The sequence below is a fragment of the Melitaea cinxia genome, chromosome 27, assembly GCF_905220565.1.
Source record: "Melitaea cinxia chromosome 27, ilMelCinx1.1, whole genome shotgun sequence".
Classification (NCBI taxonomy): domain Eukaryota; kingdom Metazoa; phylum Arthropoda; class Insecta; order Lepidoptera; family Nymphalidae; genus Melitaea; species Melitaea cinxia.
The window spans coordinates 504,420-532,312 of NC_059420.1; the positions used below are offsets into that span (position 1 = coordinate 504,420).

Genomic DNA, 27,893 nt, shown 5'->3' on the forward strand with positions numbered 1-27,893 from the left:
TTGAAAGAAGTTCAAGCTATGAAGGTATTTTTTTTTTGATATCAGATTACTGTATTGTTTACATTTTAGTTCTATGAGGATGTACTAATTTTATTATTTTTCTCAATTTAGCAGGGGGTCATAAAACTAGCCAAATAAATCAAGCTTTGATCTACATGATTTGCAAAGACAACATGCCTCTATCTTGTGTAGAAAAATCAGGATTGAAAAGATTTATGAGCGTCATTTGTCCACGCTATAAAATTCCATCACGAACTACTGTAAGCGAACTATAATATTAAATTATTATCTATCCTTTTTATTTTTAAATGTTATTTTATTATTCATTTCTCATTCCAGATAACTGGTCTCATGGAACAACGATACGCCACTACCAAAGCCATTTTAAAACAAAAATTAAGTGAGATAAATAATATTGCTTTAACAAGTGATATATTAACTCTTACTAACTCGACACGAAGTTTCCTCGTAGTGACAGCACATTTTCTTAACACAGCTAATAACTGCACTCCTGAGCATGAGATGGTGACATTGACAGCACGAAGAATGTATCAGGTAAGTAAAGTATAAAATAAATGCATCAAATTATAAAAAATAAAATAAATAATTATAATAAATTTAATAAAGTGGACTAATATTGGTCTTCTTTCCTGCAGGCGCACACAGCTGATTATATAAAAGAATGCTTTGAAAATATTACCGACGAGTTTACAATAGAAAAGGATTGCATCTTATCAATTACCACTGATGGTGGTGCTAACATGGTTGCTGCAGTGAAGAAATTTTTGGAAGATGGAAAAAGAATTCCTTGCATGGCGCATTTGCTGAATTTAATAGTGGATGGCGCAACAAGAGATAATGCACCAGTTCTTCAAATTGCCAATCGTGTCAAAGCCATTGTTACATATTTTAAACAATCTGTGAACGCAATGGACGATTTGCGAGCAGAACAAGAGGGACAAAAGAAAGAGGGAGAAGTGTTAACACTTATACAATCAGTAAGCACAAGGTGGAATTCTTGTCTTGATATGCTGGAAAGATTCAATACATTATCAGCTATTGTGGCTAAGATTTTAGCAACTAGGCGGAATGCACCTGATATGATAACTTCTTCAGAGTTAAGTGTCATACGAGATCTGATAATATAGCTTACCCCATTTAAGCAAGCTACTGAAGAAATTAGCGGCGATCAGTACGTGACTTCTAGTTTGGCGATTCCCATTGCAAACTTACTTCAGAAAGGACTTGAAGAAGTAAAACCTTTCACCGAATTTGGTGTTGCTGTTCAGAAGAGTTTGCTAAACTTAGTTATTGCCAAACTAGAACCACTAGAGCGACATTTACATCTTGCTATAGCAACAATTTTAGACCCTCGCTTTAAGCGTATTCATTTTAATTCAGCACTAGCTGTTTCCACTGCAATAACCGTATTGTCAAAATACGTTTAGAACATAGACGTAGAGGACAACTTTCGCCTGAACTCAGACCCACAACCACTACCAGAATTCCAAATTCAGAAAATTCTGCGCCGTCGTTGTGGTCCGGACATGAAAAAATTATGATAGATATAGCTGCAGTAACCTCCAGTTTACTTTCAACCAGTGATGGTATGCCTAGCGAACTAAAGCAATATCTAGATCAGCCTATAATACCCATAAAAGAGAATCCTACAAAATTCTGGTTTGATTGTCGTCATTTTACTCCAGTCCTTTCCGACATAGCTCTAAAGTATTTGATATCGCCTGCGTCCTCGGTTTCCTCAGAGAGAGTGGCATCTGCTGTAAATCTCGCAGTACCCAATAACAGAAGTCGGCTTACAGCCGAGCGTGTAAATCAAAGAGTTTTTCTTATGTCTGTATCAGATAAATATTGGTTTGATTAATAAATAATTAATATTTTTTATTGTTGTCCTTGATTTAAAAAAATTAAAAATGATGTCTATTGATTAGTATTTATCTAGTAATGTAAGATGATTGAAGTAGATTAGGCCACATATTTTTTTTTCCTATCACACCGATATATCGATATATCGATAATTTTTCCGCGATATATCAATGCCAATATTGATATTTTTTTAAATATCGATGTATCGAAATATCGATATTTTTTTTCACTTTCGACATCCCTACTCCTGCGCAACTCGGTAGCTTTGTTTTTATTGGCTAATACGATTTTGTGACTCGCTATTAAAACGTATAGTATTTCTATTTTTAGAATGTACCTACCGTGTAGCGCTACTACTGGTTCTCACTTTTTATCTGTAAACGATATGAATATCGACTTTGATGAAAAAACAAATACATATATTATTAAATTAACGTTATATATAGGTTCTGTTATTGATAAATAATTCAAAATTTTCGTTTCCAAAACGCTTTCAAAATCACCCGGTATAACATAGGAGTACGAAATAACTGCAGCCAGGTACTGCTGAATTAAATAATTAAAATTGTTTTTATATTGAGTCTATCTGTTAGATTTTAAAAAAATTATTGATTAGTTTAGCATATTATGTTGATCTTAAAAAAACAGTTACTTTTATTGTGATTACTAATTATTAATAAAGAAAAGAATAACTAGATGATGACATTAATAAACATTTTTTTCGTTACTTATTGTATGTCTTTTATTTATAAATATCTTCGAAGTACGAATCACTAACTGTTGTATTTATAATATTGATACCAATAACTTCTAACTGACATTATTTCAAAAATAACCTATCATAGGCTAATGTGACTAACTTCATTGAAATTGTCATATAATTTTATACCAATACCAATATTTAACATTTATTGATAAACTATATTAAAATAATGAATCATTTTTTTCGCCTCCTGTAAAATTTTGTTTTTGTTGGATAGAAGATATTCGCACTTCACCGTCGAAATAAGACTATACACTCAAAAAAACTATACACAAAAACTAGAAAAAAAAAGCAAAACTTTATGCAACAACAAAAAACACTTGTAATTGTCACTCGACCAAAGAGCACAGTCCTCTTCAGAAGTCATTGAGGGAAAGCACTCTATCTTTGACAATTCCTATGGGAGTCCATTTGTAAAAGAAGAAGAAGAAGATTGATAATAGTAGATTCTATCGACAAATAACCTTTTTGCAATGGGCTCAATATAAATTAAAAGTGTTTATTAAAGAGAAATTAATAGATAAAGCATATTATTTAGTGCAGGATTACTTTTTTCTTTTTTTTTATATCACTAGGCGGCAAACAAGCGTACGGCTCATCTGGTGGTAAGAGATTACCGTAGCTTATAGACACCTACAATACCAGAAGCATCGAAAGCACGTTGCCGACCCAATCCCCAATCCCCCCCAGGAGCTCTGGTCACCTTACTCACCAAGCTCTGCTCCATATTTTGAGCAGGAAACTCCTGCTGTGCCCTACCTCAGTTAAAACTTTATTAAAGATGTGTGGACTAAACTCCGCTGTATTTCATGCAATATATTACTAATTTTGAGTTGATTACTATTATTAAAACAAATTTTATATGTTATTTTCAAAATAGTAACTGCGGAGTTTGTTGCCGATTCTTCTCTGCAGAATCTACATTACGAATTGGTATACATAGCTTTACTTTTAAAAAATAATTATCACTTTAAAAAATTTTATTTGTAAAATTACAATTCCGAAAGTGCTTTTGAAGCCAAAATTGAAATTTGAGTCAAGTTATAATTTGATATTTTTTGTTTTCGAAAAATACATAAAAATAATACATAATATGTTACACCCAGATTCGTGGCGGGAATCGAACTTACAACACCTACAGCAGAAAGAACAGTCACTGCACACCGCACCAACAATGACCTAATCTTATCTATTCCTTATATTTATATCTGCCAACACTCATCGGAGCTCTGTCCCGTTGGGGGTGGACGACGGGTGGGACGGTGAAAATCATCTCGCCCAGCTCGGCCTGCTTCCTGGCGGGGTGGGGCTCTTTATCCTGAGGTGACTTCTGGCGCTGACAGCGTCCCCACTTGAGGGCTCGAAGGAGGGTGGAAGCACTCTCAGGATGAATTTTTCTAACACTATTATGGCAAACAAAAATAAATTCAAAAAATCTAACACCAAGGCCGCACCGGGGGCGAACAACCCTGCTGGAGCGCCTACCACCAACCAACCGGCTGCACCTCAGGTTTCTAACCTGAGTGTTGCGCCAACTGATAAACCGGCTGCACCTCGGGCTCACAACCTGAGTGTTGCGCCAACCCAATTACCGGCTGCACCTCAGGTGCAGCACCTGAGTAGTGAAGCGGGTACTAGTACCATGGACCTCACTTCTCTGAAGGCAGCAATGCAGACAGCCACCCAACCCTGGCAGGAAGAATCTTGTTGGAACCTGGTGGCCGTTAAGAGGAGAGAGGTCAAAAAACATGACCAGGTGTCGGCTCGCAAGGGGAAGCGGGCTGTAGTCCGTGCGGAGGCGCGGCGAACGCGACGCCCGACTGACGACGGGAGTAGGCCGCTTGAAGCTGCCGAAGGGACCGAAAGGACCCACGCTGCCCCTGTCAGTGTTGCGCAGGTCCCTGGCGTAGCCGGGCCAGCTGCACCTGTGGGGGCACCCTCTGAAGTTGTGGCAACTGCTGCTGCCAGCGCCTCCAGAACCAAGCGAGCCAGACGCCGCAACAAGAATACGACGAAGGTTAGCCACGGGGAGCATCCGAGTCGGCCAAAACCCGCGAAGCGGGACCGACCGGATGACTCCCTTACACCTCAGGGTAGTGGCAAACGTCGTAAACCTACCCACACCACCGACTCCATCAGATACGCGGACGCGTTAAAGTCTAATGACTACTGCGTCGCGATCATGATGGAGCCGTACCATGACCTCTCGAAGGAGCAGGCTGAGGCCATTGAGAGGCGGTTGCAGGGGGTGATGGACGAAGAAATATTCTCGCCCAGCACTTCCGCAACACCCGTTGCTGCACCGCAGTTTAGGGGGAAAGCCTTCCATAGTGAGGGCACCCTTAAGATGTGGTGCAGGGACGATTTTGCCCTTCAGTGGCTTCGTCGCTCCATAGGGAGGATCACATCACCACGCGCGGGAACCAGGCTGGTTGTCAAAAGGCAGTCTGAAATCCCGCGGCGTGTCAAAGTGGGGCTCTTGATCCCGCAGGTGGACCCGGAGGATACTCTGGATAAGATCCGCCTGCGGATCATGTGCCAGAACCCGCAGTTCCGCGTCTCCAACTGGGCGCTATATAATGCGGTGCCAACGGAGGAGAAGAAATCCATGTATCTCCTCCTTGGCATCCCAGAGGATGACGCGGAAAAGCTGAGGGGAAGCGAGCGTAGAGTTTACTACAAGTTTGGTAACATCTACGCTCGCTTCCACGATGACCGCACTACCGCACTGCCGAATCTCGGAGCGGACGAGAAGGTCCTTAGTGACCCAGGCAGTGCAGACAACAAAATGGTGGAGGGACAGCCGGGCTCCAGTAAGGAGCCTGTCGTCGACACCGGCTCGTCTGAGGAGGGTCCCCAAATAGATCTGGGTGATCTCTCCAAGGACGAGCCAGGGGATCCTGACGACGCCATCCTGGAATCCAGCGATGATGGCGGTGCCAGCTCCTCCTAAATGCCTACTAACAATCACCCAAGCTAACCTCCAGCATAGCCAGACTGCGACGGCCAACTTACGCAGATTGCTGGAGGGCAAAACGAAGACCGTGGCCCTGATCCAAGAGCCGTGGATTAGGAAGGGGAGGATCTGCGGTCTAAGCAACATTGGAGGTAAGTTACTTCTAAATAATAACGTACACCACCCACGCACTTGTATCTATGCACACAAGGACGTGAACATCACCTTAATAACCGAGTTCTGTAGCAGAGATCTTACAACCGTCAGGCTCCAAAAAGAACCCTCTTCAGGCTTACCTGATGTGGTGATAGCATCTGCCTACCTGCCGGGTGATGCTGACATCCCCACCCCAGAGCTAGCCGCGCTTGCTGAGCACTGCGAGCGCCAGGGTCTGGAGCTCATTGTATCCGCTGACTCCAATGCGCACCATGCGCTATGGGGCAGCAAGGACAACAACCAGCGAGGTGAGGACTTTGTTTCTTTTTTAATCGCAACTAACCTTAACATTATAAATAAAGGATCTGAACCAACTTTTGTAACTTCGAGATCCCAAACCATCATTGATCTAACTCTGGCGACAGAGCATGTGTCCGAATATATTTCAGATTGGCATGTGTCTGATGACGTGTCGTGCTCCGATCACCGGTGGATCAAATACAACCTAGAAATCACGATGACGGCACCTAAACCCCGCCGTAACCCTCGGAAGATGGACCGCGGCAGGTATGAGCTTCTGACAGCGGAGAAACTCAAAGGCGTCGTACTACCCGATAACCATGAAGGCACGGAAGACATAGATAACCATATCAACCAGCTAACCGACTGCCTAATCACCAGCTTCGAACAAACATGCCCACTTTCATCGCCCAGCGCGCGACAGTTTCGTAGGGGGCACTGGTGGGGACCGGAGCTCGAGAAGCTACGACGCAGGGTGAGGAAGTTGTTCAACAGAGCAAAGAATACTCGTCTCGAACACCATTGGGACGCCTACAAGCAAGCCCAATATCACTACAAAAGGCGCATCAGAATGAGGAAGAAGGAGTGCTGGAGGCGCTTTTGTACCAATATTGAAACGAACAATCAGGCGAACAGAGTTAAGAATATAGTGTGCAGCGAGCTGGTGCACAGCCTGGGATGCCTGAAGAAACCGGATGGAACATATACCAAAACGGATCTGGAAACCTCAGAACTGTTAATAACTACACACTTCCCAGGATGCCAAATCGAAAGTAATGTGGCATGGGAGGAAGAGCCAAAGAAGACACCTGTAATGGTGGACTGGATCACCGCCAAGAAAATTGTCACACATGACAAAGTAATCTGGGCCATCAACAGTTTCCTTCCATATAAGTCGGCAGGGCTGGATAAGGTGTTTCCAGGTCTGCTAAGATGGAGTGATAGGAAGCTAATCGACCACCTCGTCTCTATATATAGGAGTTGCTTAGCATACTGCTACACTCCAAAGTTATGGAGGGAGGTTAAGGTAGTCTTCATACCCAAACCCGGCAAAGGAGACTACTCGCAACCAAAATCATTCAGACCTATTAGCCTTACCTCCTTTCTATTGAAAGTTCTGGAAAGGCTAATAGATCGGGAGCTGAGGAGCACAACTCTGGTTGAGCAACCTCTGAATCCCAACCAGCACGCCTATTCAATGGGCAAATCAACGGACTCTGCCCTACATAAGGTTATATCCTATATAGAGGGCAATCTCCACCACAAAATATCAACCCTAGGCGCCTTTATCGATATTGAAGGGGCCTTTGATAAAACTAAGTTCACCAGCATAAGCCGGGCCCTGACTAAGCGTGGGGTCAATAACACAATTGCCGGGTGGATTGACAGCATGCTCAGGTACAGGGCCATTCAATTCACTGTGAATGAAACAACCAGAGGCATTGTAGCGAGGGGGTGTCCGCAGGGGGGGGTCCTTTCCCCACTTCTGTGGAACATAGTGATCGACGAACTGATCACCTTGCTCAATGACCGCAGATTTCTCACAGTTGGCTATGTAGACGACTTAACTGTACTCGTCAGTGGACCATCTGAGAGGACAGTCTGCGACCAAATGAGGGCCGCACTAAAAGTCGTTGAACAGTGGTGTGTAGACCACGAACTAACAGTGAACCCCGCAAAGACGGAACTTGTGATGTTCACTAATAAACGGAATTTAGGGAACCTCAAACTCCCTAAATTATTTGGCACCAGTCTTGCCCTAACCAAGGAGGTCAAATATCTTGGAGTAATCCTGGATAGTAAACTTCTTTGGAACAGGCATTTAGACTCAAAAATCAACAAAGCCAGCATAATCCTCTGCCAATGCAAACGGCTCCTCGGCAAAAGCTGGGGCATATCACCTAAAATTACTCTATGGCTTTACAAAACCATTGTCAGGCCTATTATTACCTACGGTGCGGTTATCTGGTGGCAGAGAACAGAACTTATAACCGTTAAAAATAAGCTCCAGCGGTTTCAGAGAATAGCGTGCTCTGCAATCACTGGCTGCATGCGTACCGCTCCCACAGCAGCTCTTGAGGTTATGCTTGACCTGGCACCGCTTGATCTGTTTATACAACAGGAGGCGGCTATGTCAGCTATCAGGCTGAAACACTTGGGCCTGTGGTGCAACCAGGAGGGTCCACACAACAAACTTTGGAGCAACCTTGTGAGCTATGAGCCACTACTTGCTGCTCCATGTGATAGGATTCCCAAGCAACATATTTTTGAAAGGAAATACCACATACAACCATTTGAGGCTGTAAGAGACCAGTCCGGCATACGTGAGGTCCGCATCTACACGGACGGCTCCAAAATGGGGTCTGGTACCGGTGCTGGAGTGTACTCACAAGACCTTAATATCAATTTATCACTAACGCTGGGCCAACACAGTTCCATCTTTCAATGTGAATGTGTTGCTATAACCCATGCAGCCACCGCCGTCCTGTCAAAAGGCATTAGGGATTACAAAATCCGTATTCTGTCGGACAGCATGGCTGTACTTAAAGCACTAGAGAGCAACTTGATTAACTCTAGTCTTATATACGAATGTCATCAAACCCTGGAAGTATTAGCCTCACATAATGAGGTAATACTACAGTGGATAAAAGGACATAGTGGATCACACGGTAACGACGCTGCCGATGAGCTTGCTAGACAGGGGTCCAATACAAAGGTTGCCGGCCCAACTATCCTAATGCCGCTACCTTTTGGACAACTGCGCTCGTGGGTAATGCAACGTACACGTGCAAATCACAATGCCCTTTGGGCAAACCAAACCGGCTGTAGGCAGTCTAAATTGATACTCACAGAGGTATCACCGCAACTAGCGTGCCGACTGCTCAGTCTTAACCGTTTAGACATCCGAATAGTTGTTGGCACGATTACCGGCCATATGGCACTTAATCACCAACTATTCATCATGAATGCAACAGACAGCCCTCTTTGCAGGGGCTGTCTGGCTGCTGAAGAAACAGCCGCCCACGTAATCCTGGAATGCGAGGGAGTGGCCACACACCGGGCTACCATCCTTAAGGGAATAAGGACGCTCCGAGAAGCCTGTGAACGCCCCAGGAGGCTTCTGAGCTTCTGGAAGGAGCTGGGCTGGCTGAACTAGTCATCCCACTTTTCACGCATAATGGACCACCTCTGTGTCTAAATGCGGAAAATCGAGCCCACTACAATACAATACAATACAATACTCATCGGAGCATCGTAGTGAATGAAGCTCTGATCCTTCTCCTACGTGGGAAAGAGGCCTATGCCTATTATAGGCTAAACCAATTTATATTTAATAGTTTTAATAAGATAATTACTATGTTCGTCAAAATAAATGGTAAATATCTGTTTTACATAGATTAAGTGACTATGAATATTCAAAAACACATCAGAAATTTAGCTTAATAACCCACCTAAATAGGAAGAGTTCTTTACTGATTTAGAGAGTGTCTTTTTTCTCCACTATAATTGTGTAATAAGCGATCAACTATACTTGAATGGCTATAATCTCAATTCACAACACAAAGCAAACTCCTTAAGGTTAGATTGACATCTGGCATCACGACAATGTATGTATAACAGTACTCACAGCATCGACCACCAGCTGACAGGCATTGATGTTGGAGATCAGCTGGGGCTTGCCCTGAGACTGATCTGTCCCCTCTCTGAGCACTAGGATCTGTGGTTGCTGGAAACATAAAGATCTATATATTTATCTAATATATAAAAATATCATGCCACGGTATTTGTGGTTACTGTACCGCCAAAATTAGAATCTTATTTGCTAGATAAACTTTTTCGGGAGACAGTGAAATATACTTGTAACTAATAATAAATTTATTGATAATTGAAGTCTTGTAAGATCAAATAGATATATATATATATAGGGTTTCGATTTAAATAAGAATAGATATATATATAAATGTTTTTCTGTATGTCTTTTATAGAATGGTAAACTATTCATTTGATCATGTCATAATCTTCAGCAAAATGTTATGCATGAGCCCACAAAGGTATCTAAGTTGGTACGACAAAAAAATAAAATAAAAAGCGTAGCAATTGGCGCAGGGTACAGCTAGTAAGTTATAAAACTGAATAAAGAAAAGCAAAAGTGGTTCCTCGGTTACACCAATGTATCCAAAACTGAGGTTATGTTAGATTTATTGTTTGTTAGTATTTCGTCACTAAATGAAAACAAATAAAACATATTTACAGTTTTTTTAGGATAACTTTATATTTTAATTTGTTTCATTTCCGGCGTATTTTATATATAAAGTTAAATCACCAGTCTTGAAACCATCTGATTTTAGAACTTTATTTTACTGTTAGATTTTTGAATTACAATCAATAAATAAGTTTATATACAGTTTTTAATAGGAAAAACTATATTTTAAAGTGATTTTTTATTCATTTAACGTAAATAACTATTGAGAAACGAACCTTTTATGTGCGAATTAGTCATCGTATATTGAACTATACATATAAGTCAAGATAAATGATAAATATAAATAAAAGTCAGAATGTACTAATTATTAGTCGCTAATTTATTAATAAGAAAGCAATTGAATTGAATATTAATTTTAAAATTTATTTTGAAACTTCTAGAGAAATAACCTATTTTTTATTGAAATTTTACCGATAAATACACAACTAGTAAACAAAATATAATTATAAAAAGCAAGTTTATAAACGCTAAAAGCTGACAAATACATTTTGGTATTAATAAATAATTGGATTAAATTAGAAAATATGAATTTATTTACCATCATGAATATTTCTTTACTTTTAAACCAAAACAAATCCACAGACTAAAAGTATTATTTGTGAACTGTTAAAGTCAAATCACTTCTGTTTCTGATATTTTCGACTAATCTTATCGAATAAATAATACCTTATTGGCTTAGACGAATCACAATCGATTCCAAATAAATTTAAAATTAGCAAATTAGCACAAATATTTCTATTTCATACGAAAATCATATTATAAATATGTTATCGTCATAAATAAGTTTACTTTTATTCATATCAAAACTTTTTATTTAATGACAAAAATTACTAAAAATCGATTTACTAAGTCAATTTCACATTGACACATCAATAAAAAGTTTTCTGTGTCTATGGTCTAATGTTTGACAATTGACAATTTGACAATTGGAAGTTAGGGATTTTTGGATCAGTTATCCTGAATTGATTACCGCATGTTTAAATTGTGTATAGAAACGCTGAAAATCAAAGAAAAAATTTACACCGTGTTCTAGCCACAATGACACGGCAAGTGGATGTAAAGGCTCTTGTATCGCATGTAATACGCGGTGACGGTGTAAATAGATGCCGAATATGTATGGGAGATACATCAGAAGGACAAGTGCACTTAGGTGATACAGTTGTAATGGATGGCGAGAGACCTGTACCTCTCTCTGAACTTCTTGAAACCGTTACAGGAATTAAGGTATGTTTACATAAAATCGTAATGTTTACAATTTTGATTTCTGCGGTTAACGGAACGCTATTTCGTTTCGACAAAATGGCGGCCTTAATTTTTATAAAATCACATTATTATTATTTATCCTCGATGTAATAATCGTTGTAAATTAATAACCTTTGTACTAAAATAAGTATATTATTGAAATACCATCAGTTTTTATGTACCTAACTTACGATTATCATAAGGACAAATAAGTAGTATGAATGAATAGCGCCATCTAGTGAAAATTAGATTAATTTTCGCTAGACAGAAAACTCATTAAAAATGAGTTATTTTATAATTTTTTAAAATATTGTTGTAAATTACGAAAAAAAAAATATCAACATGTCTTACTGCGGGACAGTACTGAAAAAGTAATACGGAAATATAAAAATTAACAGATAATCGTAAAAAGAAAAATCCACAAGTCAAAACAAATTAAATACTCATGAAAAAAAAAATGTGAGTACCAAACACAATCTCAAGAGATAAACAAAATTCTATTGTGGCTTTTTGACTAGAATGGTGGTTACAGATGCCGGTAGACGGAGACCTGCCATCCGGAGTATGCCCGGAATGCTCCAAATGTGCCATGAATGCAGCGGAGTTTAGAATGCTATGCCACCATGCCGTCAGCCAATGGGAGATAACAATACAGCTGTTACAGAACCTACCATTGCAACGGAACAACTCAAATAAGACCATGTTTGCTATTATCGATAAAAGTCAAATAACAATTATAAATGACAATACATCTGACTCATTTAGTATCAATACTGCTGCACAGAGATTGACAGAACATTTAAATCCTGACCAAATTAAAAAGGAGAGTAATGTGTTGTGCGAATGTCCCAATTGTGGGAAAGAGTTTCAGTATGCACAGCAGCTAAGTCATCATTTGAAAGAATCGACGGATCATAAACGAGCCTGTCATATATGTGCCAAGATAATGTACCGTGATGATCTGGCTAGACATATGAAAAAGGTCCATAAAAGAAATCCTTATGATTGCAAAAAGTGTCCAGCGTTGCTATCTTCTCATAGTCAGTATGTAAGGCACTTAACGAAGGCGCATACTCGGGGAGCGTGCACGTGTATTGAGTGTGGACGGAGCTTCCAGTCCTGGAATGGTTATCACGCTCATGTCTCTATACACAGACCGAAAAACTGTCCGAGTTGTGACAAGCTATTTAAAAATCAAATGTGCTACGTGCATCATGTGAAAAATTGTTGTAATCTCGACAAGAATAGAGAAGATACCCACCGTACGAAGAACAAAGTAACGGTGGAAGTTAGAAATGAAAGCAGTAAGAGACCTATAAAGGTAGGTCTCCGAGGCAGTGCTGATAAGGAATGTATATGTGATTACTGCGGGAAAAAATTTGCTGGTAAAAAGTCTGTAGCAGCTCATATACAGATAGTCCACATGAAGAATACTCATCGCCCCTGCGTGTACTGCGGCAAGTTTTTAGCAACGGCACACATGACTCAACATGTCAAACAACACCAATTGGACCTGTCGTTCACTTGTGAACATTGCAATGTTGTTCTGAAGACTAAGTTAGGCTATATTCAACATCTACGACTCCACACGGGCGAGAGACCGTACGCATGTGATATATGTGGAGAAACATTTTCGGCTTCATCAAGAAAATCAGAACATATACGTAAAATGCATAAAAGCACAGACATAGTTCTGAAGCAAGCTTGTCACTTGTGCCCAGCTAGGTTCCGTTTGCCATACAGATTGAAGAAGCACTTAAAATCCGTTCACAATAATGATGGGGATGGGTCTGTTCCGCAGTTTGAGTGTAAAGTATGTCACGAGAGATTCGGTTCCTGTCGAGGACTCCTGCATCACAGCCGGAAACATCAAAATATTACGCTAGCATCGAAAACAGAGCAGTCAATTATGTTCAAAGTGTACAGTAAACCTAACAAAGATTTGGAGGAATTGTAATTTGTTTGAAATAATGTGTAAACTATAAAATGGTATTTGGAGTTTTTGTAATATGTTAACGTGTACGAAATATTAATTTAGTAATACAATTATAATACATATTATGTTTGTAAGTACTGTATAATCTGGCTGTAGTTTTTAATTTTATTCCCATTACTCATAAAGGTCTCCCCATCGTACCTCCTACTTACTTTAACTTCTAACCAATACTGAAGTAGAGTGTTGAAGAGATAAGGTCTGTAGCCAGCAGAGGAGAGAAAAGTATTTTCACTATTTTAAACTTGTAAATTGATCAACATAGATATAACAATGTATAGGTTGAACTAGTATTTAATAAATATTAAATATTCGTAAAGATATAATCGTTAATTATACGCTTTTCATCCGATCTTTCAAGCGATCACTCTTATGTCTGAAATAAGTAATTTCATTGAATTAAGTTCGTATGAAATGAAATTCACAGTCACTCTATACTCGCTTATATAGACGCCGCGTTGGCGCAACGGTCACAGCTATGGATAGTGCCTGTTGCGCTGGCGGTTGCGGGTTCGATCCCCGCACATGACGAACATTTGTATTGGCCATACAGGTGATTGCCGTGGTCTGGGTGTTTGTGCAGTCCTTGTGGGTCTCCCCACCGTGCCTCGGAGAGCACGTTAAGCCGTCGGTCCCAGTTGTTATCATGTACATCTGATAGCGATCGTTACTATAGTGGTATATAGTAGTATAGTAGATAGTAGGAAATATATCCGCCAACCCGCATTGGAGCAGCGTGGTGGATTAAGCTCTAATCCTTCCCCTACATGGGGAAAGAGGCCTATGCCCAGTAGTGGGATATTACAGGCAAGCGTAAGCTTACTCGCTTATTATATTACATGTATATTTATTTATTAGGTTAGCTAACAGTTGTTTACGCCGATACATAAATATTTAGCATTGAGAAATAATACATCACACATAAATGCAAGAACCACTAATGGGCTAACACCGCATGCAAAAATCACAGTCGCCCTTAGTAAAAGCATAAAGTAAATTAAAACTTTAACAAAAAATACATTAACTGAGGTAGGGCACAGCAGGAAATTCCTGCTCAAAATATGGAGCAGCCCGACTGGGGTAGTACCTCGACCTTACAGAAGACCACAGCTAAATAATACTGTTTTCAAGCAGTATTGTGTTCCTGTTGGTGAGTAAGGTGACCAGAGCTCCTGGGGTGATTGGGGATTGGGTCGGCAACGCGCTTGCGATGCTTCTGGTGTTGCAGGCGTCTATAAGCTACGGTAATCTCTTACCATCAGATGAGCCGTACGCTTGTTGCCGAACTAGTGATGTAAAAAAATATATATATTAAATCAAATTAAATAATGCATATAAATGTTATGTTATGTCACGTCCTGTCATATAAATGTTGTACATCAGAACCAAAAAAAAAAAAAAAACTAAATTCAACAACTTGTAAGCTTATACTTACACAAATTACGTTTGCATCATATAATACAATAAATAAGTAATAATCAATAGTATAAAAGAAAAGTCGACGCATTTATTTAAAATTTGGGTACAATTCAAAGAAGAATTCAATAGCTACTCGTTTTCTTGATTGACTCTCTAGTTTATTGTAAATTTAAGAAGAAAACTTGATCTATTCATTTTCCGAAAGTATAGTAAGAGTCTTAATAAACAAGTTCCAATAATTAATTTAACAAGACGAAGATTTTGTCGAAAAGAGAAGAAAGGAAGACTGATTGGTGCCATAATTTCAGGTCGGGCTGGAAACCGAGCTACCGGCCGGAGTTTGCATCCTCTGCACGAACAGCGCCACAGCGGCCTGGCAGTTCAAAAACTTATGCCTCGAATCAGACAAACACTGGAGGAAAACTGTCTTATTACTGACTAAATTACAGTTTCAGCCGACTAGTACAGACAAAACTCTCTTCATAGGCTGTAATACATTGATAAGGGATAATATTGAGAATAAACATCTAAGCGATGCTCTGGATAGGCTGAATTTACTGCTGGGACAAAAGAAAGCGAAAAGAACGAAATACCAAGGAAGTCGAAAGTGTGATGTTTATAAGTGTAAGGACTGCGGGAAGGACTTTTCTATCCCTTATTTTTTGAATCGCCATTTGCTGAGTACGAATAAGCGCGTCTGTAATCTGTGCGGGAAAATTATACCGAAGCAACGCCTCGCTAAGCATTTGTATAAGAGTCACGGCAAACTGGTCGTCAATTGTGATATTTGTGATAAGCTGTACGACGAACAGTTCCAGTTGGAACGCCATAAAGCGATGCTTCACGGGAAGAATTCATTTTCGTGTAATATATGTAAGAATGGTTTTAAAAACGAGAGATCTGTCCGTGCGCATATGTATACGCATACTTTGTTTAATTGTACGTCATGTAACGCCAGCTTCGAGAATCGCAAGTGCTACACGTACCATACACAGCGTTGTGACGGTTCGAAGCAGGCAGCGGAAGGTCATTACGAGTGTCACGATTGCGGCAACGTCTACACGAAAAAGCCATCGTTGAAGATTCACATTGTGCAGAAACATTTGAACGTTTTGCCATACGTTTGCCAGGTTTGTGGCAAACGTAGTTCGACCAAAAACCATCATAAGGCCCACGAGCAAATCCATAAAGCTAAGAGGAAAGTTTATCAATGTTTTTGCGGGGCGAAAATGTTGACAGAATTAGGATTTAACATGCATCAAAGGATACACTCTGGCGAGAAACCGTACGAGTGTGATGTGTGCGGCGACAGGTTTTTGTCAGCTTCGAGAAGGTTAGATCATATCAAGAGGAAACATAGAAGTAAAGAATTCGCTCACGGCTGTAGTCACTGTGATGCTAGATTCATAAGGCCGTTCGAATTAAAAAAGCATTTTAAATCAGTTCATATGATGTCTAGTTAGTTAAAAATGGACAAATACAAGATTGGTGGGTATATAATTATAGAAATTACGTGATTGTGTAGTTTTCAATTGATTATGTTATTCTCTTGCCCCTTATTTCACATTAGCTTCTGTGCGTGACTTCGTCCGCGTGGAACTTTTAAAGGGTAACAATTCTGTCATACTTACATGATTTTTACGAAAGTTTAACAGTTTACGCAGCGGCAGCTTTCAAAAGGAAAAAAAAAACCGATTTTGGTTTCAGCGTAATGATATATAGCCTATAGCCTTTCTCGATAAGTAGACTATCTAACACTGAAAGAATTTTTCCAATCGGCCCGGTAGCTCCTGAGATTAGCGCGTTCAAACAAACAAAAAAACTCTTCAGCTTTATAATATTAGTATAGATTATATTGATTTATTTTATACTATTTTAAGACATAAAGATATATAGTTGTGCGCCGAATAAAGTAATTAAAATATCTTTTCTATTGTTCCAGCTACCAGACGAGAATTTGTTCCCAAATGGGTTGTGCATATCCTGCACGAGTGTGGCGGTCGCGTCGTACGAGTTCGCAGTGTTAGTTCGTAAATCGCAGAAGCTATGGTCGAACTGTATCAACTCCCTACAAACTCTTCCAACAGTGACCTTAACGCACAAGTCACTATACGTGATTCTAAAAGATAATTTATTAATTCAAACTGTTAATAACTTTGAGGGAGATGCTAAAGATCTATTCGATCACCTAACAAACAGGTTCGTGAAGAGGAAGATAATCACAGAAAGGAAGCCGAGACACCCGAGGGCGGGACCGGCGTGCAGTTGCACGGATTGTGGGAAAAAATTCATCAGCCCGTACTATTTGAATATGCACTTGAGGAACAGTGGCCAGAGGGAGTCTTGCTGGCTGTGTGGCGCTATGTTCACGAGAGGAGATGAGATAAAAGAGCATTTATCAAATATCCATAAGATTACTATGTTTCGATGCACGGAATGCCCGTTACTGTTTAAAAGCGAGCTGGACAGGAAATGGCATGTCAAGAAATGCCACGGTCCTGGCGCGTTGACGTGTAATGATTGTGGTAGAACATTCCAGAGAAAGGGCTCGTTTGAAGTACATTCGCAAATGCACGCAGTGAGAACGTGTAGAGCTTGTGGCTCGCAGTTCTCAAATCGAGGTTGTTACAGAGAACACAGGTCAAAATGTGAACCCAACGCTAAGCCAGATTTGAAGACAATTCCAAGGAATAGGAGATCGAATGTACGCGACCCAGCAACGTTTATATGTGATTACTGCAATAAGACTTATCATTCCCGTCCGCAATTGAAGAACCATATCCTCTGGATACACATGGATATCCGGCCGCATCAGTGTCAGTGGTGCGGTAAGCGTTTTTACACACCAGCTCGATTGGCCGAACACACAGTGGTACATACGCGTGTACGGAATTTCGAGTGCGATATTTGTGGCGCGAAATTGGTATCTAAAATGGCCGCCGTGTACCATAGACGAAGGCACACGGGCGAGCGGCCGTATGAGTGCCAAGATTGTGGTGAAAAGTTCATCTCCTCGTCAAGGAGATCAGAACACGCAAAACGTAGACACAATAGAGGCTCCCGTCTTCAATGTCCAGAATGTCACGCCACTTTTGTAAGAAAGCATGAGCTAAAAAAGCACGTGGACAAAGTACATAATCCTGATAATCAGTTGATGGTGAAAATAAAAAAAGAAAAAAGTTATTCTATAGCTGAAACGACGATTCTTTGACATTATATGAAGTAGATGTTTTTTTTTTAATTTGTTGACATGATTATTGTATAATTAAAAAAACATTATTTATTTGCTTATTTTTTTTTTTAATTATGTAGAATATTTTAGGGCATTTTATATTTTAATATCTTAAGCATACGAAATCTACGATCCTTGCCTAATGTGTCTGCTTATTTATTCGTTGTAAAACAGTTGCTTACATGTGAATATAAAATTTGAAACTTATGTAATGTAATCTATATTTATAAGAAAATGAATGTTTGGTCTGTGTGTTGATCATGTCATGACAAAGAGCATCCGTGTTGCTCTATGTGTTGTGAATGAGCCCACAAAGGTTCCTGAATTGGTATGACCAAAAAAAAAAGCGTAGCAACGCGCGCAGAGTGCAGATAAGTATGTATATAAAGTATTAAATAGATAATAATTCATATTTTCATGTGATATTTTCCAAATATAAAACTATTCACCAGTTTGTGGCAAAGTTCTGTATTCTCATATCAGGACTTCTCCAGAGACATCTAAGTTTTTAAGCGATTTCTTCGATGCAATGCTGTAGTACGTTCAACGAAAGAAGATACCAGACGTAAACAATGCTGATCATTTACTCGTAGCGACGACGTAACAAACAACTTTGATTTTGCAGTTTCTTATTTTTATTTCATTGTGTCCTGAAGCGATACATAGAATAAATAAATATACGTTCAAGAATAACTACTTCTTCGTTTAGATAACATAATTATAAAAGATTTAATACTTTTTAACCAGTAATTATCAAAATATAAATTTATTTTAAATTTTAAAAATTTATTTATGTAATAATTTTGTTTGCTGAAAAATGAAAAAAAAACCGACTTCCGGAAACGAGTTATCCCTAGTTTGGTACCATAATAAGGAAACCAGTATCTGATGATGGGATCCCAGAGAAATCGAGGGAAACTCGAAAATCCGCATAACTTTTATGGGTGTACCGATTTTGATGATTTTTAATTTAATCGAAAGCCGATGTTTATCATGTAGTCACATTTAAATTTCATCGAGATCTGATTACAACTTTTGGAGTAATCTTTGATAATGCGTATTTTCTTGACTATTTTTTCGTCTACCTACGTTGTATTACTTGTCGATATAATTGAAGTCAGTTTTTCTTCGTTTGCCAGCAAACACAGTTATTCTTTTAAATGACTCCGGATCAGCTATCGTTGTTAGGAAAAGTTTAAAACACAATCTGCTAGCTCCTTACGATAAAGAATACCTACAGGCTGCGTCCGTCATGGTGAACACTCGCACTGGATTCATTACCCTCTCAGCAGTTTACTGTCCGCCAAAGCACAAAATAAGCGAAGCCAACTTCACAGACTTCTTCAAAACGCTTGGCAATCGCTTCATTGCGGGCGGTGATTGGAACGCCAAGCACATTTATTGGGGATCGAGATTGACTACATCTCGAGGCCGCAGTCTTAAAGAATGTCTGGATTCCAACCATCTTCTTACACTATCGACAGGTAGTCCTACTTACTGGCCTAGTGATCCGGAGAAGACGCCTGACTTACTAGACTTTTTCATTACCAAAAACATCTGTCCACAATACACATCAGTGGAGTCAAGCCTTGATGGTTCGTCTGACCACTCGCCTATTATTCTGACGATTAGCTCAATAATTCCAACCTCTGATCGTGGATGTGAATCTCTCCACAATTTCAAAACCGATTGGTACGGCTTTCGTGACCTCTTGAATGAGGAAATCAACCTTCACTTTCCCATGTCATCGGTTGATGAATTGGAAGACGCCAGCCTCTATTTCACAAACTTGGTCCAGGTGGCTGCGTGGAAAAACACACCAGAGCTTTGTACGGGGAACTTTTCTCCAACATTACCAATGGATATAAGACACAAAATCGAACAGAAACGCAGATTGCGCAGAGTCTGGCAACACTCGCGTCACCCCTCTGACAAATCGGCTCTCAATCGAGCAATTAAGGAGTTGAGGGGTCTGTTGAGAGCTTCTGCTAATGAGACAGTGCGACAAACATTAGAGCTTATGTCACCTTTGGGCCGGGGCGAACGTTCCCTGTGGAAAGCAACAAAAAATTTAAACAAAATGCAAATTCCGACTCCCCCCATCCGAAACGGAAAAACCTGGGCACGTACAGACGCAGAGAAAGCTGATGCTTTTGGCACTCATTTAGCCGCAATATTTAAACCCAATGAAGCACTTGGCGATGATGATCCGCATATAGATTTAATTCTGAATCAAGATTTTCAACTCAGTGTTCCACCCTCACCAACATCACCCAGTGAAGTATTGAGAGAAATAAAAAACATGAATGCCAAAAAAGCGCCTGGCTTCGATCTCATAACGCCAAGGCTCTTGAAGGAATTACCAAAAAAATGCGTGGTGTTTTTAACTAATCTCTTCAACGCCACATTGAGACTTTCTCACTTTCCCAACGTCTGGAAGGTCTCGCAAATAATTATGATCCACAAGCCCGGAAAACCAACTCATGAACCATCTTCATACCGGCCCATCAGTCTGACTCCCGTCCTGTCAAAGCTTTGGGAGAAAATATTTCTCACTAGACTTTCCAAATGTATTAACGAACGTGATATCATACCGCAACATCAATTTGGTTTCCGAAAACATCATTCAACCGTGGAACAGGTTCACAGAGTCTATGATTCCATTCGCCACTGCCTGGAAACCAAACAGTATTGCTCTGCAGCATTTTTGGACATTCAGCAAGCCTTCGACAAGGTTTGGCACAAAGGATTGCTCTATAAAATCAAGAAGCTTCTACCACATCCTATATATTCCATTATAAGGTCTTACTTGGAAGATAGAGTTTTCTTTGTTAAGCAGGGCGAAGCTAGATCTGGCTTATTCAAGTGTCTTGCTGGAGTGCCCCAGGGGTCAGTCCTCGGACCGGTCTTGTATAACATCTTCACCCACGATCTACCACAGTCAGGGGACGTCACTATTGCTACTTACGCCGATGATGCTGCCTTCCTTTCATCTTCTGTGGACCCAATAAGAGCAACCGCAAAACTGCAAAGGCAACTAAATGACACTCACTGTAGCATATATTTTTAATAGCGCCTGGTTTCGTTCCTGCTGATGTATAATAGCACAGTTATGCATTAGCGTTGCTATTTACTTTCTCTAGGCGACTGATTTAATTTTGGAATACCCTCGTATTGTATTACGTCGCGGTTCACCTTAGGGGGTAGTTGTGTCGCGACGCGCGGGGTTTACTCGGGTATATAAGCCTCAGGGCAAGTGTTTGCGGCCCTCTTTTTTGGATTGGATTCTCTCGCCGTCTTAAGATCTGAGTGCAATTTATTGTGGGTGAGTCATCGTAGTTTCTTATGGTATAAGCTTTGCTTTAGTGTAAGGTGATTTTGTGTGTTTTGAAAAAAAAAAAAAAGAAGATTAAGATTCGGTAGGATTTTTTTTACTCTCTCTTTTGTGTCTCGTGTTAGGAGTTGTGGGTGACTCTCTAACCCAGCAAACAATTTTCTAACACGTAGCATCACTCTTGGCTTAACAAATGGCGAATGAAGGCTAGTGCCCCCAAATCTTTTCACATCACTTTCTCACTACGGCAGGGTGATTGCCCACCGGTCAGGCTTGACAACACAACTCTGCCACAAACAAACTGCGTCAAATATCTCGGTTTCCTTCTGGATAGACGCCTAACCTGGAAAGACCACATTAAAGCCAAAAGAGACGAAACTAACCAACGATTCAGAAATTTGCTTTGGTTACTCGGTAGACAATCAACTCTATCCACTGACAACAAACTGCTCGTTTACACTACTGTCCTAAAACCGATCTGGATATATGGAATCCAGATTTGGTCTACAGCCAGCAAATCTAATATAATGTGTCTCCAAAGAGTACAGAACAACATTCTGCGTGTCATTGCTGGCGCCCCGTGGTTTGCTCGAAACTCAGAAATCCATGATTATCTTGGGATTCCCACTGTAACGGCGGAAATTGAACGTTACAGGAAAAACTACATGGAGCGTCTTTCTGCACATCCTAACCCACTAGCCTACCAGCTGACGACCTCAAGGCCTGTAAAAAGACTGAAGAGAGCTCATGTGCTTCCTACCTAAAAGAGGGCTGCAGCCCAATCCTGTAGCCACTCTAATCGCCATTCTCCTTATAACAAATTTACTTATAGTCTGGCGACTGATTGTAAATTACAAAAAAAAAAAAAAAAAAAAAAAAAAGACTGAACGAATATTTAATCTATACATATAATAAATTGGTAGGAAAGTCAAAACTGTACATTGGAAATTATTTTAAAAGAATACTCGGGGTGTGATCTACAGTCGATACCGAAGCCAAAAATATAGTTTTTAGAATTTTTGTTTGTTTGTCTGTATGTATGTAAATTTGGCACGAATATTATTAATGAAGTCTGGTCAACATACAGGCTACATATTATCATGCTATCAACTACCGGGTACGAGCAGTGAACCTTTATTTCCTCAACGCATTCTGTAACAACGTGTAATCTAACGACGCATATTTGAATGTTGTTGTTATTATGTTAATAACCATGCTATAAGCTAGCTTCATACTATAAAAATCACGCAATATAAGTAACTAAGCCGATAAACAATTAAATGAATTTATGTAGACAAGACAATTATAAAGCAGCGCCATCTATGAGATTGTTCTGTAGATATGAAATGTAAAGAAGAAATGGGTAGATTAATGTTATTTTAAAAGGTATAATCGTAGGTATTTTTGGTGCTGTATAGCGTTCACGCAGACGACGTCGCGGGCAGCAGCTAGTGAATCAATAAATCCAAAATATAATTATTTTTCGTTATATTCATTAATTTATATACTTTTTTTTATTCCGCGTTCCAGTGGTTATTGTAATCTATGGATGCTTACAAAGAGCAATATGTTGCTCTATGGATGCTTACAACGCCATTGACATAATCACTACATAGTATAAAACAAAGTCGCTTTCTCTGTCCCTGCACATGTATGTACGCTTAAATCTTTAAAACTACGAAACAGATTTTGATGCGGTTCTTTTTAATAGATAGATTGATTCAAGAGGAAGGTTTATATGTATAATAACATCCATTAAATAGTGGAGAAATACTGTTATTTTTGAGTTTTCTAATGTTATGTCGTAAATAATTTTTTTTTTTTTTCGCTTAAATTGCAAACGCAGGCTGAACCCTACGAGATTTATCAAAATAATGTACTAAGTATTGTACACATTGAAAAGGTCTACAGAAAACTCCGCGATGGTATATACCTATCTCTTATGGATATCCCACAATAACATTTTTTTGTCATTTACTTTTTACGACAAATAATGGCTAATTTTCGAAGCGATTTTAACCAATACATCATTAATCCTTATCCAGTTAAATACCTTAAATGTATTTTTTATTTAATATAGATCTATACGGCCCTTTACAGCATATGATTTAAATGAATATTTTCGAAGATATTACAGATTTAAAAATCGCGGTACGTAGCGTTTGCGGCGGTTCCGGCCGGCTTTTACTCTAAGTTAACGCGTGCGGGCCACGGGCAGTAATGAATAAATCAAAACTACTGGATCGATTTTAATCATTTTTTCAGTAAATGACATAGGCTATAATTATATTTTATACCCGTGCGAAGCCGGAGCGGGTCGCTAGTTATAGTCTAAATCCGTCATTTATACAAATTATTAAACCTACCCCACCCCAGCCTGCAAAATAATGCTATTTGTAATAAAAAAAATACTAATTGATAGATTTTGAATAGCTCAATTCAACTACGTTGTCCTTTTAAATTGCTCACCTCAAATTATATAATTAAAAATCAAAATTTAAAAAAAAAATCAAATATTTTCAAACTCCTATATCTTTCGATGTATACAATATTTTAAACTGCTCAAAGTGTTAAAGAACTGCTCAAGTTGCATTTATAATTGCTCAAGTTGAAGTTGAAGCTGATAATAGAATGAAACATACTTTGTAATAAATTTAGTTTATTAGATAATATATTAAAATGGATTGCCTAATAAAATCCTGGACTGACTATTTTAAATTTTTTTTTATTTTAATTGAAAATTGCAATATCAAAATAATAAGAAATTTTTAATTTGTCTTGATAGTACGACGCTCCAGGTATGACGTATATAAAGAATAGGTGCTTTCCAGTAAGGCCCGCAACGTCTTCGACCACGACCGATGAAATTGCCGCTCCACTAACATAAATAACGTCGCGGGCGTTGTAAGTGAATTTTATAAGTGGAATGCTGTGTGCTCGCAATATGGCAACATAGTGAAAACATCCAGCTTTAGGGTTTGTGAGAAAATACTTCGCATGGATTGGAGTAAAACTTAATTTAACATGGATTCCCGGAAATTTATCGTTGCGTTTTTGCCGATCAAATGAGAAGTAAAATTCACAATTTGACATTGACAGTTGATTTTTTTAAATGTTTGATGAAAGCCAACTCTGACCCACCTATATTTTGTGGACGAAGCGGACGACATGTGAACAGTAACGTCATCTATGACGTCGGGTGATCGCTCGCGACGGCCACGAGCCTTAAAAAAGCCTGACGGCCCTTTTTTTCTATGTGGAACGATACAAAGGGCATGGTGATCGGTGCGTTCCTCTAGTGGAACGCACCCAATCTATAAAGACAGATTAAAAATTTCTTGATGTTGCAATTTTCCTTTAATTTTTTTTTTAATAATTGACAATAGTCAGTCCAGGATTTTTTAGGCAACCCATTTTTAATATATTGTCTTCTATCATCAGATCGATGAAGATCAACTTAAGTTCGGATCTTCTACCAATATATCTAACTCGCAACGTGAACTCAACACTACTTGATACTATTTTAGAAGTCATAGTCTGTAAAGTTGAAAAATTTCTTTAGTCAGGCTACTCCAGAGTCTAGATTTAAAGCAAGATATTTCCTGCTGTGCCCTCACTCAATTGATATAACTCCGTCAGTCAAAAAACGGTACTCGGTAGATGTCTGAAACAAAAAGAGCATTTACAACGTCACCGACTCTTCTTCCAACCTACTCAGGAGCTCTGATTCACATACTAACTACTGTAAAAGCTAAAAAGTGTCTGGGCACCTTTTAAGGTGACTGGAAATATTTTACAACTTCAAAAAAAAAAAAAAAATTAGTTCTTTTAGTTGCATGAAAAAATCACAACACAAATGAAATGAAAACATTTATTTCGTCATAAGGTGATATACACACTTTATGAAAGTCAAATAATGTCATTTACAAAAATAATAATACAAATAAATAAAAAAAACTCCATTAATAAAAGAATGTTAAGGTAGCAAAAAAAATCAAACAATAAAATTAAAATTTATATCTTAACATTGGGTACATTACAAACTTAGGTAATATACCCAGTGTTATATGCAACCTTAACAGTCAAAATAATCAAAATATTAAGTTACTTTAAATTTCTAATGTCTCGGTAGACATCACATTCTTATTATGTCCTCGGCTTCATTAAATATTACAATAAATAAGATAAACTAATGTCCCTAGTGTAGGCTGAGAGGAAAAAAAGCTAGAGGAAAAAAACTCTCGGTACTCTTTTAAAAATTTAAAGTCATATACGAGACAAAAAGTAGCAGTATGACCATGAAATGATCAGGACAAACACGAGACAGCCAATCGTGTGTGTCGAAACCACCACATGTCGCCTGCTCACATTGAGATCCTAGACACAGTCTGGTCGAGCTTTATTCAATCCCATACCTTTTCACCATTAAGATATTCATTGATGTTATGATAGGCTTTACTACATAAAGTTCGCTTGATAATTTTTTTAAACTTCAGTAAAGGCAGAGATTAAAGCGCAGCCGGAATTTTAATGTATAATAAGATAGACATTCCTATAAAGGAACTACTTTTTTTCCTGAGCCGGCATTTAGGAAATATTAATTTGTGGTCGTTCCTGAGTGTTACACTTACTTACATCATGTAAGGCATGTCGATCACTACGACCAACAAATAGATGCCTATTTTTCCGTATGTACATTATATTTTCATAAATATAGTGCGATGCAAAGGTCAGGATGTTGATCTCTTTAAATTTCTCTTTCAGAGATTCTTTACATCCTATTTCATAAATATAACGGATAGCCCTTTTCTGCAGAATAAAAATGACATTAATATCAGCCGCATTGCCCCACAGCAAAATGCCATAAGACATTATACTATGAAAGTAGCTGAAGTAAACTAATCTTATTCTTACCTTTACCTTATTCTTTTAACCACGTACATTGCAGAACTCAGTATATCCGTCAATTAACAGATATGGGGTCTCCACTGCAACTTTGAATCAATAGTGATTCCTAGAAAAACGGTTGAGTTTAACTAAGTTCAATTTATTACCATTGAGTTTTGGATGCATATCAGTTTGTTAAACCATAAACATAACAAAAAAATTTTGCCCATACGCAAAATCTATGAAGTGTGGAAAAATCAAGAGAAAAAGATGGCCACACCTTTGTTAGTTTCGGGGAATAACCTCTTAGCTATAACGTAACCAAATTTATGATGCAATCAAGACACAGTATTCGCTTCGCTGTCCATAACTATTCTAATTATATGTATTATACTTAACGACTAAATAGTTTGGTAAAATTCCAGTTATTATTGTTACTTGGAAAACTTCTACTGTGAAAGTGTGCATCTTTAATTAGTCATTCAATCTTAGTTCGTCGTCTGATTTAAAATCATCGTAGCGTGTACTTGCATCAATAAATGGGAAAGCACGCAAAATATGTGAAGCATTATCGCGATGAAGGGGTAAAACTTCCGGAATTTAAAAGTAAGTACTGAATTACCTATACGATCTTTTTTTGTTATGTACGAGTAATATTATGCAAATGTGAAAGTTTGTGAGGATGTATGGTGGCCATGGAGGGATGTTCATTGCTCTATTATGATTATAATAACATATAAGGCTATAAAGTTCCAACTACCACGAACGAACCAAGAAGTAACAGCCACTGCCCCGTATATAATCTTTTAAAGGCTTTTTATCTGAAATAGGCTGATCTTTAGAGTATCATCGCCATATAAACTGATGGAGCTATATAGTAATATTTGTGACAAACATCACACTCTCGTTTCACATTTTTTAGAAGCAGATATACCTATATACAGCTGCTTAAGTGAGTGTGCACTGAATTACCATCTTGTCTAAAATATTTACTTGGAGAAACCAAAAAATTTGTCACAGTCCACCCGAACAGTCTATCAGAACTTATTAGAAACTATTTAATGGTCGCAAGAAACCCTTGAAACCAACTCGATAATCCGCGATTGATGGTAGGCATTTATTGTAGCTGTTAATAATAAAAATAGGTAAAAAAACTTTTTAAGTTAAACGGTTTTATGTTAAACATACATTGCAATGTTTAAGATAAATGTACTAAAAACCAAAAAATAATAAAATAGATACAGTCGTGGGAATTATAAACATATGCATAGACTAGACTAAAATAAAACCGTGGGGCACGTCAATTGTCTACAATCGTTGATTAAAATGTTTGTTTTGTAATGTTACACTATAATTAGGCAGTTGTTCAACCGACAACGATGGACGTGTGATAAGTAGGGCTAGAATGTGGAAACAAGCTAGCAAGCTCGATTATAAGCGAGTTTTAGGGTTTCATAGTGGTG

General features: G+C 38.7%; 2 protein-coding genes across 2 annotated transcripts in view; one reads left to right on the plus strand and one right to left on the minus strand.

The window, feature by feature from the left end:
- LOC123667105 (T-complex protein 1 subunit eta) overlaps positions 1-10,914 on the minus strand; it is a 33,922-nt gene extending 23,008 nt beyond the window's left edge. The window contains exons 1-2 of the mRNA XM_045601088.1: positions 10,862-10,914; positions 9,688-9,786 (exon numbers count right to left, since the gene is read on the minus strand). Of these exons, the coding sequence (XP_045457044.1) occupies positions 9,688-9,786; positions 10,862-10,867 (105 nt within the window). The 5' untranslated portion in view covers positions 10,868-10,914. The remainder of the gene's footprint in view (positions 1-9,687; positions 9,787-10,861) is intronic.
- Positions 10,915-11,223: 309 nt separating this feature from the next.
- Positions 11,224-18,268, plus strand: LOC123667078 (zinc finger protein 91-like). Its single transcript, XM_045601071.1, has 4 exons — positions 11,224-11,547; positions 12,098-13,521; positions 15,300-16,388; positions 16,925-18,268. The coding sequence occupies exons 1-4, from the start codon at positions 11,362-11,364 to the stop codon at positions 18,186-18,188; spliced, it is 3,963 nt and encodes a 1,320-aa protein (XP_045457027.1). The 5' UTR covers positions 11,224-11,361; the 3' UTR covers positions 18,189-18,268.
- The last annotated feature ends 9,625 nt before the right edge of the window (positions 18,269-27,893 follow it).